This window comes from Schistocerca gregaria, chromosome 6, assembly GCF_023897955.1.
Source record: "Schistocerca gregaria isolate iqSchGreg1 chromosome 6, iqSchGreg1.2, whole genome shotgun sequence".
Taxonomy (NCBI): domain Eukaryota; kingdom Metazoa; phylum Arthropoda; class Insecta; order Orthoptera; family Acrididae; genus Schistocerca; species Schistocerca gregaria.
In genome coordinates, this window is record NC_064925.1 from 292,890,108 (window position 1) to 292,905,082 (window position 14,975).

Genomic DNA, 14,975 nt, shown 5'->3' on the forward strand with positions numbered 1-14,975 from the left:
ATAAATTTGACTCTGTGCCCTACACAAGTTAGAAGTTATAAGAGTATGTATCTTTATTTTAAATATGATAAGGTGAATTTCAGAAGAATTAGGGAGCTTGGTTGAGTTGTAAGTTTTCCTCGGTTTATGTTGAGATGTTGTTGGAACGAAACTCAAGACTGTACTGACAGTGTTGTTCATAACCAATACAACACTACTAATATTCTGATCTTAGAAGCTTGACTGTTTACACAAGGAAACATGAGAGATGTGAAGTAAAACAGAGAGTAGTTAACAAAATTTATTTTCAGTTTTGTACACATATTGATACAAAAATGTATTATTATCTAAATCCTAATTACTACTCATGATACGTAAATGATAACAATCCTCTATCCACAATAATTACATTAATTCATATAAAGTATTGTCAAATCGTCCCACTCCTTTTCTTTCACTCTAGTTTCATATTTCTTAACTGAACCATACTACATATTTGTAACATGTAACAACACAAATATTTATCAACTATGTTGTAGTACCTTAATGTACAATTTTCTGTGTTTTTTCAACATGTTTTCAAACTGGCTCGTTAAATTTTTGAAGCGGAACAATGCATGACTTGACTGGGATAACGACAATAAATAGACTCCCCTGCTTATTCTCGTATTAAAAATACTTTTTCCTCTTTCGCAATATCTTTAATGTCGAAAATATCAGATTTTGATCGATGCAAGGATGTTCGTGTACATGCCGACTGAAGACAAGTGGTCGAAATATTTAGGGGGTATAACTAACTGGAATTTCATATTTTTTAAGAACGTAATTTTAAGAGTTTAGTTATTTAGCACACGAATAATTTAGAAAATTGTTTGAAACGTTGTATCATAATGTAGATAATAGCATTCTTTCGCTTTCCCTCTTTTTATGTGTTTGGCGTCAGAGACGGTACCCAAATGAAATAAATAGTGGGCAAGCAGAAGAGAAGTGCTACTGTTGGTGATATTAAGATCCGAAATATATTTTATAGCTCCAGAAGATCGGTTTATGTCAAAAATATCAAGATTGTAAAAAGCACATACTTTCATGCTTCTCCAAGAAGTCTTAAAAGTAATTTTGATGGATGTATAACAGCATTCCTTTCTCGACTCCGTTTCCTGCCTGTGGTGGCACATGAAACAATAGCACATCCTTTGGCAAGTATCTTGCGATAGTTGACACTAATACCATCTAGCAGCCAATAATGACGTGTTTTATGCATTATCTCTTTTTCATCCTATGTCTCGGTCGCTAATTATCATCAGTTTGACGTTAACCTATGAGAAACTATTTATTTTTTGGTGGGCATTAATATTCTGATCAGTAATGGTCTTATTTCCTATAATGCTTCATATTTAAAGTTCGAGCCGCCAGATGGCACTGGTGACGCTATCTGCACACTGGCATCATTCATTCAATAGGAATGGAAAGGAGACATCTAAATCCAATGGAGAAGGGTGGAAGATAAAGCATGAAAACCGACATAATAAGGGGGAGACATGAGCGCAACGACAGAGATTTGGTATACTGTGTATAGCTAATACAACACGAACGGTCTGGTACGGTCATTGGATCAGATTACCGTTTGCTATTTAGTATTCACGACCATGGTTTACATACTGAATAAGGTAGAAATAATAGTCCGATAACCAGTCGGCTGGTGTTTTAAAACACATACTTGTAGCTGATTGTGTGATCTGTGGTCACTAAGTCTTTGTGAGTAACAACAGACCAACTTTAGTCTCTCTGTGAAGTAAATACAATTTTTAAAGAATGATTATTTAAGCAACGCAGTAATGGTTTGTGACAGGAAAGACGTATTTCTACCTTATTCAGTTGTCATGGCAACATCCATCAATGAAATATAATGGCTTGAAAAGCGACATCGAAGCCCAATAACATCATGCTCTCTGTGACATCCACTGTGTATGCTTCCAATACGTAAGCTGGATGTGGAGGGAGTAACATGAGCTGATGACCCCAATTTCGAAAGTTACAGGGGATATTAAATGAATGATCGATGGAAAGAGAGGACAGAGCATCCATTCTAACATAGTCACTGGATGCCAAATGTAGACAATATTCATGATTTAACTGAAAAGTTAAGATCTATACTCGATCATTTTTTGTTTCCTACGGCTAAGAAATATGTTTTACTAATTGGTAAATAAGGAGCAGCGCTTAGAAGGGTGTTGTCAATGAATCTATGTACAGCATGAGTCGGAAAGGAGGAAAATTATTTCGAAGGCTGCACCCAAGTCAAGAATTATCATCATTTTTTTTTCCTTTATAGACTTGCTGTTCACAAAATAAGGGAATAAGTAAACTATTTAAAGAGACACTGAAGAGACCGTTAAACTTCGGATATATCATTCTACCACAGATGTTTGACACATCACACTAACGTCCAGATTTTACAAGATGATATTGGAAAGATAAGGGAAAAAATTCATTTAATTGTGGAGCGCGAGAGATCGTGTAAGAACTTGTGGACCCCATGTTGCCGACAGTAAGAAGTGCGTACAGTCTTATGCCACGCGAAGTTGGAGCTGTAAGGAGAAAAACCGAGCAAGAGGTGTAGGAAAAATACTGTCATCAACGAGGGTAAATTTTGCAGTCCAGTTGCTCATTCTTCCTGGCGAACAGGAACACTCACTTCTCGATTTTATCTGGTTACATAGTGAATTGGTTGTATAGTTATATAGTGAATTGGAGGACAAAACTTTTGCGTTTGTAACTGAATATGTGGCACTGTGCGCGAAATATTTTGCTCTCTCTGTGTATAAAATTAGATGTATATGTGTATGTTCCAGGATTACTCTGGAATGCCTGCAGCAATTTCAGTCAAAACTGTTTCTAGATGGTATCGGGCGGTTATAACTGAAGTGGAGCTGCTCACGGAAGTATAGTGTGAGCTGTAATTGTCATACGGCAGAAAAACATGCCAGATATGCTCATATGTTAAGAAGGAAGCGATTTACGCTCTAAAAAAAATAATTAATTCCTGTTTTGGTCACCAAGTGCAAATCTGGCGCTGTACAACATTCGTTAATGTCTCTGGTGCTCATATTGAACAAATTGTGTAAGTGGCACATTTTGCCCTTCTCTCTTGTTTCACTTTTTCTGCCCGTGTCCCATTTCTAATCCATTGCATACGAAAAGATTTTTATACGTCTTTCTTGCATTCATGGCACCAGATTTGCACCTGGTGGACAAAACTGGAACTAATTTTTTCAGCGTAAATCGACTCCGCATCAACACGTTAGAGTATCTACCAAACTTCGCTGCCCTGCAATGATTAAGCTAACACTGGACCTCTGTGGGTAGCTGCACTTTAGTTATAAGACTAGGAGAAATAAGTAAATGGGCAATGCTGGGTAGTTAGCGAGTGGACTCAGAGAGCTTGAGACGGAACTGGGCTCCGATGTGGCCTTTGCACAAAGTTTATTATTAATCTTATTCGAAATGTAAATTTAGCGTTATCTCACAAAAAACACAGACTGAATGACAACAACAGTGAAACGTTAGTGTTCTAAGACAAATACTAAATTTACAGAGAAAGGGGACGAAGAAAATTGGGCCCTCTGGTGCGACAGCTGGTTCGTTCACGTCCCTGAGGAAGAGGACATAGGGGAGGGTTAGGTAGAGGAGGAATGACGGTGCGAGAGAAATGACGGATCGCCGTCGTAGGCCTGTGGCGGCTGTGGCCGGCGGCCGGTGGCTCGGTGGCGCCTAGGCGCTGGTGGTGGTGGCGGGGGGCGCCAACACCGCCTCGTCGCTCTCCATCTGCTTCAGCTGCATCACCACCTGAGCGTGCTCCTCCAGCAGCCGTGCGAACTCGCTCTTGCGGCTCTCAGCTTCCACCTGCAACATCAAGACACCACTATCAGCTTAGCTTTTTTAAGTTCTCACTATGTTTACAGAGCTTCCACCCTCGCCCTTCCAGTTTGGTTCTATTCCATGTAAAAATGAACTGTGAAATTTGGGCTCGGAAACATAAAGGGAAGGGATGACACTTGGGAAGAATCAAGATTTGGGCTAGTTAGAAAAAATGAACCGTTCGATACCACTTTCCGTTTTGATATTTTGGCACGATTTTAGTTTTGAAATACACGATACATGAATACATCGTTTCTGAGCAATCACTCGGTGCATTGGAGCCCTCTCAGTAGTAACATATTTCTTATTTGTTGGTAGTTAATCAGAACACTTTCGTAAGTCGCAACTCATAAACATAATATTCCAGAGTTTTTTTTTTGTATGTGTGGCGTCCGTTTTATTGGACATGTCTGAAATATAAATAATGCGCCTTGACGGCAATTAATTGTCATTTAGTACGGATGCATTCTTTGTCCGCCCTATTGTGAGAATCAGCGGTAGGCTGCAAACAATGAGGATGATCCAGAATGAGATTTTCACTCTGCAGCGGAGTGTGCGCTGATATGAAACTTCCTGGCAGATTAAAACTGTGTACCGGGCCTAGACTAGAAATCGGGATCTTTGCCTTTCGCGGGCAAGTGATCTACCAACTGAGCTACCCTAACACGACTCACGCCCTGTCCTCACAGCTTTACTTCTGCCAGTATCTCGTCTCCTACCTTCCAAACTTTACAGAAGCTCTCCTGCGACAGGCTGAGAATTTGGGTAGGACGTGAAGTGTTCTTAGACAGCTGAAGTGGTTAAGGTGACCTCTCGCATAATGTGGGAAATCTAAATTAGAATCTTGGTTTACTTGAATGCCTTATTGCAGGCTAAGTCGGTATTTCAATTTCGTCACGTATACAATGTGATTCAGCTGCCCCTACCGATACGTTTCATGCAACCCACAACGCCCTCAAAAAATAACATGCAAGATTTTCACATTTTCTTGCTCACAATACACAAACTGTTAGTCCTACAAAAAAAAGCACCTTTTGGTAGGAAATTTAATGTAGTTAAATTTTGCAGTGCAATATGTTTTCGCTGGAGACCGCAGTTTATGAATTACTCAATAAAATAGGATTTGAAGATCACTTGTGTACGTTTTTCTCGAATAATTCGGAAACTACGGTCTCTAGTGGAAATATGTCTCCATATAGAATTTAACTACGCTAAATTTCCTACAAAAAGGCCTTGTTCATAATTTCTGTAGGACAAACAGTTGGCATGTAGCGAGTGACAGAATATGAAAATGTTGCACACAGTATTTGAAGGCACTGTGGACTGCATAAAACCCACCGGTATTGGCTGGTGAATCACTGTGTGTATACAGCTGCAGGATCAAAAACAAATGGTGTCTATTTCTTCTTTCACTCATGTCCAAAATAAGAGGCACCACACCTATAAATGTATGCACCTTGGCAGCAATTAATGATCATTCAGTGCAGATGCTCTCTATGCCCGACATCTTGTGGGTGTCAGCATGAGGCTGTAAGAATGAGGGTAGTGGGCTACTTATGTAGTGTGCGACAAGCTGGTAACTTGGGCTTGACGTGAAGCGTGCCCTGATATTCGAAGCGGTTAAGGCGACCACTCACGTAAAGAGGGATATCTGGGTGGGAGTCCCAGTCTGGGACAAATTTTCGCTTGCCAATAGTGAATTTATTTCAACGCCCAATTGTGGCTAATGTCGGAATTTAAAATTGTTATATTCCAGAGAGTTGATCGTCCAATCAGTTTCACTCTCAAACAGACATATATGAGTGGGAACATAACCTTCAACACAAATGCCCTTAGAAAACAATGTAACTCATTTAATTTGTTCTAAGTATAGGGCATATCTTAGAAATCATGAAATTATATTCAGGTTATTCCTACTATAATTTGTTATTCATTGCCTAAACACTTAGTTTTTCTTTACAAAAATGTAGTTTGCTTCACAAAAAAGAACTGTTTGATGAAAAATCACTTACTGAAAAAAAATCATGATTATTTATCGTATCTTTTGTAACAATTCCTGTTCATAGATGTTTCCACATACGGAAAGTATAATTTTGTCTAAATTTTCACTAATAGGTAAACAGGTTGGTTGGATAATATTTAATATGGCAATGGAGGTTTTCAGAATACTTTGGAGAGCGTAATACTGTTATAAGTATTACTAAATGTGATGTCACCGCCAGACACCACACTTGCTAGGTGGTAGCCTTTAAATCGGCCACGGTCCGGTAGTATACGTCGGACCCGCGTGTCGCCACTATCAGTGATTGCAGACCGAGCGCCGCCACACGGCAGGTCTAGAGAGACTTCCTAGCACTCGCCCCAGTTGTACAGCCGACTTTGCTAGCGATGGTTCAGTGACTTCTACGCTCTCAATTGCCGAGACGATAGTTAGCATAGCCTTCAGCTACGTTATTTGCTACGACCTAGCAAGGCGCCAGTCTTTGTACTATTGATATTGTGAATCATGTACCATAAAGAGCGACGTATGTCATTAATGGATTAAAGTTAAGTATTCCACCAGCTACGTCCGTTTTTCTCAATTCTAATTCCCTTGTCATGTTCCAGACCTCACGTCAGCCTGCGTGTGCTAAAACGCGTGCATTTCGGCTTCCTTTACTAACACGGTTGGCTCTCCTGCCAACCACAACACCAAATGCACACCAGAAGAGCTCAGTCCAGTTTCTGGTTTCTTTGCAATCAATTCATAGACAACAGTGTGATAAATACATTATGCATATCTTTCTTGTTTCTATAAATGTGCGTGAGAACGTAGTGCATTGTCTTGTAAGTTTGGTTTCGTTCATATTGCACCATTCGGTAACATTTCAGTGCTGTTTGTTAAAAGACTGTGAAAATTTTTATAATGTGATTACTTGCTGCCTTAATAAGTGTGTGAGGATCTATAAAGACATGAAAGAAATAAAACTGGAAATTACAATCAACACTTTGTGTCCATTCTTGATATCGTCAGCTTCAGCTGCCTGTGGATAACAGTCACTTTCCTATGCAGATCGTTGATAACAGAATGCTAAGATTTTTAAAGAATATTTTATTTAGAACATCACCCTTACCCACGAGTATAAAAACACCACATTAGCATTCTATTTGCTAGAAAGGTGTAATTAAATGTAAAGAATTTTTCAAACATTAAAATCAAAAAAGCATTATTTTTCGTACGTCTGATTCAAAATTCCTGAAAATAATGCTTAATTGGGAAGGGATCACAATCAGTCTTCAAAAGCATAAAAGTGCACAAAAAACCATAGAATTCGAAAAATACTACGACAGACTCACAATTATCTAGGTACGGATTATCTGGCTTGCGGTGTATCCATGTGTGGGTCGGCGATACATGGGAACAAAAAAACAAAACCTGAATTATTCTCGTCATACAATGAAGGTTTTCACGAGCAGTTGTCTGAATTGCTAGTAAATTTCCGGGTTGTATGGTTGTAGTCTATGAAACGTTTTTATTTGTGACGTTTCAGACAGAGGTACGTCGGACGTCTTCAGAACTGTGCTGCGTCTTGCCGAGCGATGGGCCAGATGTCGGAGAGCAACATAAATTCTGTGAAAAAGGGGGCGTGGTAATAGATTTTGCACTCTGAAAGAAAATAAGTCAAGCTCTCAGATATGTAAAGCTGTCAGCATGTGTGGTACATAAAATTCCATGCAGAGCTCACACAAAGTAAACATGGATTATGCGGAGAAGCCATTCCCCTTCTCGGCGCTGGGCGAGTTCACCACTTTGTTCTGAAGGGGTGGCCGCCGTAGTTCGATGTCGCTTGCTGTGCTGTGCGCTTCATCTGTCCCAGTTGCTAGTATGCTGACTTTCTTGAGCGCTACTCTAGTTAGAGACTACTGACTTGTCGAATTAGTCATACTGGCATAACCTGTTAAAACGACCCTTTGCAGACTCGCTACCTGTGGCTATAAAAGCTCTCCTTGCGACTTGGCTTCAGCTGTTGAACTGCACCTACGCTGCCAGGCGGAGCTGCTCCCAGCGGATGTTCCACCACTACTGTTGTCCCCTCCCCTACCACACTGTCTGTGCAGATACGATCCAATTTTTTTATGCATACTCTATATTTGGTGAGGTCTGCATTGGAACTACAAGGAGAGACGCACTTATAAGACTGAAGGAACGCATAAGTCTTTGTCAACTGTAGAAAATAGAAAAATCAGTTGCAGCAGAGCATTTTCGTCAGCCATGAAATCATGAAGTAAAGATTCCTGAATTCAAAATTTTATTTACAATAACGAACTATTACAAACAGTTATGTAGAGATGCCAAGGAAATAAATAAATATATTGACAGTTTCACAGAAAAGAAGAAACCACGAAACTTATTTGTTTTAACGTGAGGCAACAAAATGTCTCTAAAAAGAAACATTGCACAAAAAAAGTTCTGGGTGAAAAGCTAATATTAGTAAAGCGGGCATCTGTCAGCGCTACAACTGGCCGCCTCCTAATCACTCCTCCTAGGTGGGTGGGGCCAACTTCGTATTTTAAGGCAAAAAATATGTATAGTTTACTTTAACCATTGTTCCGCAGTCGTGGCGGAAAGCACTGTAATCCACAGATATCAACTGTGCCTGTTTTCGCAATTAAAACCTGACACATTTGGTTCTACATTTCATTTACAATGTAAATGTAAACCTTAGTATTCTAACGGCTGATACTGATGTTAAGAAGGTACTTGAGAGTTGCGAATGTGATTGTACAGTATTAATAATGTGGCTAGACATCGACATTTCTGCCAAATAAGGTATTTATATGGTAATGCAGTTTTCTGTTCTACGTGTGGTTGATTCTGGTAAGTTCCCAAAACATCGGAATTCTCGATTTCGGTGGTCACCCTCGAATCCCGTCATGAATGTGGGTTTCTCTCCATCCAATGTAACTCTTGCGCTGGCCGCTACATGGCTAACGTCCGAATTCAGACCACAACCAATGCAATGAAGCAAAATGTCCATGAAGTGATAGCGATGGGTGCATCTGCCTTGGGTATTCATCAAAATGAAATACCTCAGTGGTGAGAGGCATGGAGATGCACCGAAATCAAGCACCTAAATCGTGCGAGGCAAGGGGACTCACTGTAATAAGGCAGCTTAATGGTGAGATGGAAGTGGACTCGCCAAAATCAGGCACCTCAATAGTGAGAGGCAAGGGACTAACTGAAATCAAGCACCTTAATGGTGAGAGGCTTGGGGACTCACCAAAATCAAGCACCTCAATGGCGAAAGGCAAGGAAACTCACCAAAATCAAGAACCCTAATGGTGAGAGACATGGGGATGCACCTAAATCAAGCACCTCAGTGGAGAGGGGCAATGCAGTTCACTGAAATCAAGCACTTCAATGGTGAGAGGCAATGGGACTTACCGAAATCAGGTACCTCAATCATAGGAGACTCACGGAAATCAGGCACCTCAATGGTAAAAGGCAAGGCGGCTCCTCAATATCAATCACCTCCACGGTGAGAGGCAAAGCAACTCACCGAAATCAAGCACTGCAATGGTGAGGTTGTCTGGTTGATTCACAAGTTTGCTCCACAGTGAGCCTTTTGGCTGTGAACATTCCCTATTAAGACTAGACATAGATGGCGCTCTGATACACTCCTGGAAATTGAAATAAGAACACCGTGAATTCATTGTCACAGGAAGGGAAAACTTTATTGACACATTCCTGGGGTCAGATACATCACATGATCACAATGACAGAACCACAGGCACATAGACACAGGCAACAGAGCATGCACAATGTCGGCACTAGTACAGTGTATATCCACCTTTCGCAGCAATGCAGGCTGCTATTCTCCCATGCAGACGATCGTAGAGATGCTGGATGTAGTCCTGTGGAACGGCTTGCCATGCCATTTCCACCTGGCGCCTCAGTTGGACCAGCGTTCGTGCTGGATGTGCAGACCGCGTGAGACGACGCTTCATCCAGTCCCGAACATGCTCAATGGGGGACAGATCCGGAGATCTTGCTGGCCAGGGTAGTTGACTTACACCTCCTAGAGCACGTTGGGTGGCACAGGATACATGCGGACGTGCATTGTCCTGTTGGAACAGCAAGTTCCCTTGCCGGTCTAGGAATGGTAGAACGATGGGTTCGATGACAGTTTGGATGTACCGTGCACTATTCAGTGTCCCCTCGACGATCACCAGAGGTGTACGGCCAGTGTAGGAGATCGCTCCCCACATCATGATGCCGGGTGTTGGCCCTGTGTGCCTCGGTCGTATGCAGTCCTGATTGTGGCGCTCACCTGCACGGCGCCAAACACGCATACGACCATCATTGGCACCAAGGCAGAAGCGACTCTCATCGCTGAAGACGACACGTCTCCATTCATTCCTCCATTCACGCCTGTCGCGACACCACTGGAGGCGGGCTGCTCGATGTTGGGGCGTGAGCGGAACACGGCCTAACGGTGTGCGGGACCGTAGCCCAGCTTCATGGAGACGGTTGCGAATGGTCCTCGCCGATACCCCAGGAGCAACAGTGTCCCTAATTTGCTGGGAAGTTTCGGTGCGGTCCCCTACGGCACTGCGTAGGATCCTACGGTCTTGGCGTGCATCCGTGCGTCGCTGCGGTCCGGTCCCAGGTCGACGAGCACGTGCACCTTCCGCCGACCTCTGGCGACAACATCGATGTACTGTGGAGACCTCACGCCCCACGTGTTGAGCAATTCGGCGGTACGTCCACCCGGCCTCCCGCACGCCCACTATACGCCCTCGCTCAAAGTCCGTCAACTGCACATACGGTTCACGTCCACGCTGTCGCGGCATGCTACCAGTGTTAAAGACTGCGATGGAGCTCCGTATGCCACGGCAAACTGGCTGACACTGACGGCGGCGGTGCACAAATGCTGCGCAGTTAACGCCATTCGACGGCCAACACCGCGGTTCCTGGTGTGTCCGCTGTGCCGTGCGTGTGATCATTGCTTGTACAGCCCTCTCGCAGTGTCCGGAGCAAGTATGGTGGGTCTGACACACCGGTGTCAATGTGTTCTTTTTTCCATTTCCAGGAGTGTAGATATGCCATTACGGTGTATGTTGACGGACGACGCTCAAACCATTATTAGTACATATATTATCCCCCACATGTCATACACCGTCGTCCGATCAAAATCGAGTCTTCTTACCACCGGTACTTTTTTTTCCGACAGTGTAGAAGTCCTCAATTCACTGTCATATGTCTCCAGGAAATATCGTATGCAAGCAAAGTAATGCAAAGCACCACGTGCTGGCCCAAATGGGCCAATAGGGACCGACCGACTGCCATGTCATCCTCTCCCAGTCGATGCGATATGTGAGACGTTGGCTCAGTGCACAGCTCTTTCGGTAGTTGTCGCGCTTACTTGAACTTGGAGCGGCTACCACTCAGTCAAGTAGCTCCTTAAACAGTATCATGAGGCTGAGTGCACCCTTTTTCATTCCTTTCAGCAAGTAATAACCCTTGGCAGTATCGGAACTCGAACGCAGGGCCTCCACAAAGCTGTCATCCACTCTGACCACTGAGCTATTGAGGCGGACACTGTGTGCAAACAAATGTCTAATATTTGACACATGATTATTTGTTAATTTGTAAATGTAAATACTCTAGAACGGAGAATTCATACGAACCTACACTAGAGGTCAACATGTAACAATAATTTTTCAGAAAGAAAATAAACAAAAATGCCACTGAAGAAAGCACATGAAGTGCTGAAACACGTTTAGATAATAACAAAACTATAGTACTAGCCATTAAAATTGCTACACCAAGAAGAAATGCAGGTGATAAACGGGTATTCATTGGACAAATATATCATACTAGAACTGACATGTGATTACATTTTCACGCAATTTGGGTGCATAGATCCTGAGAAATCAGTACCCAGAACAACCACCTGTGGCCGTAATAACGGCCTTGATACGCCTGGGCATTGAGTCAAACAGAACGTGGATGGCGTGTACAGGTACAGCTGCCCATACAGCTTCAACACGATACCACAGTTCATCAAGAGTAGTGACTAGCGCATTGTGACGAGGCAGTTGCTCGGCCACCACTAAACAGACGTTTTCAATTGGTGAGAGATCTGGAGAACGTGCTGGCCAGGGCAGCAGTCGAACATTTTTTGTATCCAGAAAGACCCGTACAGGTCCTGCAACATGCGGTCGTGCATTATCCTGCTCAAATGTAGGGTTTCGCAGGGATCGAATGAAGAGTAGAGTCACGGCTCGTAACAAATCTGAAATGTAACGTCCACTGTTGAAAGTGCCGTCAATGCGAACAAGAGGTGACCTAGGAGTGTAATCAATGGCACCCCATACCATCACGCCGGGTGATACGCCAGTATGGCGACGACGAATACACGCTTTCAATGTGCGTTCACCGCGATGTCGCCAAACACGGATGCGACCATCACGATGCTGTAAACAGATCCCGGATTCATCCGAAAAAAAATGTCGTTTTGCCATTCGTGCACCCAGGCTCGTAGTTGAGTACACCATCGCAGGCGCTCCTGTCTGTGATGCAGCGTCAAGGATACCCGCAGCCATGGTATCCGAGCTGATAGTCCATGCTGCTGCAAACGTCGTCGAACTGTTCGTGCAGATGGTTGTTGTCTTGCAAATGTCCGGATCAGTTGACTCAGGGATCGAGACGTGGCTGCACGATCCGTTACAGACATGCGGATAAGATGCCTGTCATGTCGACTGCTAGTGATACGAGGCCGTTGGGATCCGTTCCGTATTACCCTCCTGAACCCACGGATTCCATAATCTGCTATCAGTCATTAGATCTCGACCAACGCGAGCAGCAATGTCGCGATACGATAAACCAAAATCGCGATAGGCTACAATGCGACCTTCATCAAAGTCGGAAACGTGATGGTACGCGTTTCTCCTCCTTACGCGAGGCATCACAACAACGCCAGGTCTACTGCTGTTTGTGTATGAGAAATCAGTTGGAAACTTTCCTCATGTGAGCTCGTTGTAGGTGTCGGCACCGGCGCCAACCTTGTGTGAATGCTCTGAAAAGCTAATCACTTGCATATCACAGCGTATTCTTCCTGTCGGTTAAATTTCGCGTCTGTAGCACGTCATCTTTGTGTTTAGCAAGTTTGATGGTCAGTAGTGTATAAAACGGTGCCTTGCATAAGGCGGAATTCGCCCGCGAGAGGCAGGCAGGGGGCTGGTAGGTACCTGTATCTGGCGGATGCGGGCGTCTGGCGGCTGCTCCTCGGGTGCGGGGGCGTCCTCTCCCTCGGGCGTCTTGGCTCGCGGCTGCGGCTGCGGCTCCAGCCGCTCCTCGGCCTCCAGCTGCAGCTGCTCGTGGCTGCCCGTGTCCACGTCGTCCACCACGACGCTGCAACACACAACGCCGGACGCGTCACAATCGCTGCACTACTCTGCTTCCCAGTAAATACATAAAATGTAACGAGACCTGTTCGCACGAGATATCTGAACGGCCACGGAAATCAATGCGCTGTATACACTGATAAGCTAAAACATTATCAACTGCCCACCGCGGCGTTGGATGCCGCGTGGTGGCACGTGGCGTGGTAACAAGTGGCGTAGGCTACAATTGGCGAAGTCCACTGAGATAAGTTACTTTGACAAAGGGCAGATCACTATTTCGCAGAGCCCGTGAATGAGTATCTCGAAAACGGCGGAACTGGTCGAATGTTCACCTGCTGCTGTCGTTAGCATCCACGGAAAGAGGTAGAAAGACAGTGAGAGTGCCACTAGGTGCTAAATGGTCGGACGTCCACGATTCTCCACATAACGTGGGGTTCGGAGGTTTGTCTGCTCTGTAAATTAGGGTCGATGGTGATCTGTGGCGTCTCTGCCGAAATAGCATAATGCTGGTGTACTGGTAAATGTTCCGTAGCACGCCGTTCACGGTACAGTGCCGAAAATGGAGCTCCGCAGCAGAGCACTACTATGCGTTCACAAGTTAACCTGTAAGTGGGCTGCTTCTGTGTTGGCAGCGTTGCGTAGCGCTTTGCATTAAATCTCTGACTCCACTTTGTAAGAGACTCTATGGCTGGCCGGAGTCGTTGTTGGTAGTTAACCGCCAGTTGTGTTGGGCAGTTGGAAGTTAGGCGCCAGCAGTGATGGAAGTACTGTTGGGCAGTTGGAGGTGAGCAGCCAGCAGTGGTGGATATTAGATGTGAGAAGTTAGCACTGATGGAGGGTATAGGTCTGAAGTGTTAGCTACCGATCTGTACATGTTCGACTTGGAGACTGAATATTATTCATGATTATATACCTTTATACTACATGTCAATAACGATTTATATTCGTGTTTGAACTGGATGTCACATTATTAAGGTAAAAATACATTATTTGGGTTTCAACAAAATCTTTCCTGTGCTAACCACATGCCTACTAGTAGTTAGTGGCTTTAGTAGCTAGAATTTTTTATTTAGCTGGCAGTATTGACGCTCTCTGTATTGCACTAGTTCGCGTAATGAAGATTTTTGAGGTAAGTACTTAATGAAATGTATAGGTTATTGTCTGGATTGCTTATTATTCAGGGCCATTCTTTTGTATTAATTATTTCAAGTCAGGTTGTAATTGTTTTGAGCAGTCACATTGCGTTGCGCTTGAATATTGTGGGTCAGTGTTGAGATGATAAGAAAAAGTAAAGGGAAAGTAGGCTCAGTACTTTGAGTTTTACTCAGCTGTTTCAGAATCAAATGACGTAGAAGTTTCATCTTCTCAGTCATTCAGAAATTTAAGTACAGATTCACACATATAAATAAAGAAGTTTCAAACCCAACGACACTGTCAGTTACAATTGCAGTATTTTGTCATATAAACATTTTATCTTTCATAGGTAATTTATAGGTTACTACAGGCAATGTATTAAGTATATTTTAATTTTGACCGTATATTCACCATAAAAGTGTCAGACCCATTATCTTTATATATTTCATTTTAATAGTTTTACATGGGTAACTGTATTCGTCTTCCACTGTGTCACATTTGGTTTCTATAACAGTTATCAATATTTAAAAGTCTGCAACATATATTTTACCTAA

The 14,975-nt window shown here is 43.3% G+C and overlaps 1 protein-coding gene across 1 annotated transcript in view; it reads right to left on the reverse strand.

The window, feature by feature from the left end:
- Window positions 1-267: 267 nt before the first annotated feature.
- LOC126278085 (uncharacterized) overlaps window positions 268-14,975 on the reverse strand; it is a 532,462-nt gene continuing 517,754 nt past the window's right edge. Inside the window, exons 3-4 of the mRNA XM_049977929.1 lie at window positions 13,132-13,294; window positions 268-3,882 (exon numbers count right to left, since the gene is read on the reverse strand). Of these exons, the coding sequence (XP_049833886.1) occupies window positions 3,751-3,882; window positions 13,132-13,294 (295 nt within the window). The 3' untranslated portion in view covers window positions 268-3,750. The remainder of the gene's footprint in view (window positions 3,883-13,131; window positions 13,295-14,975) is intronic.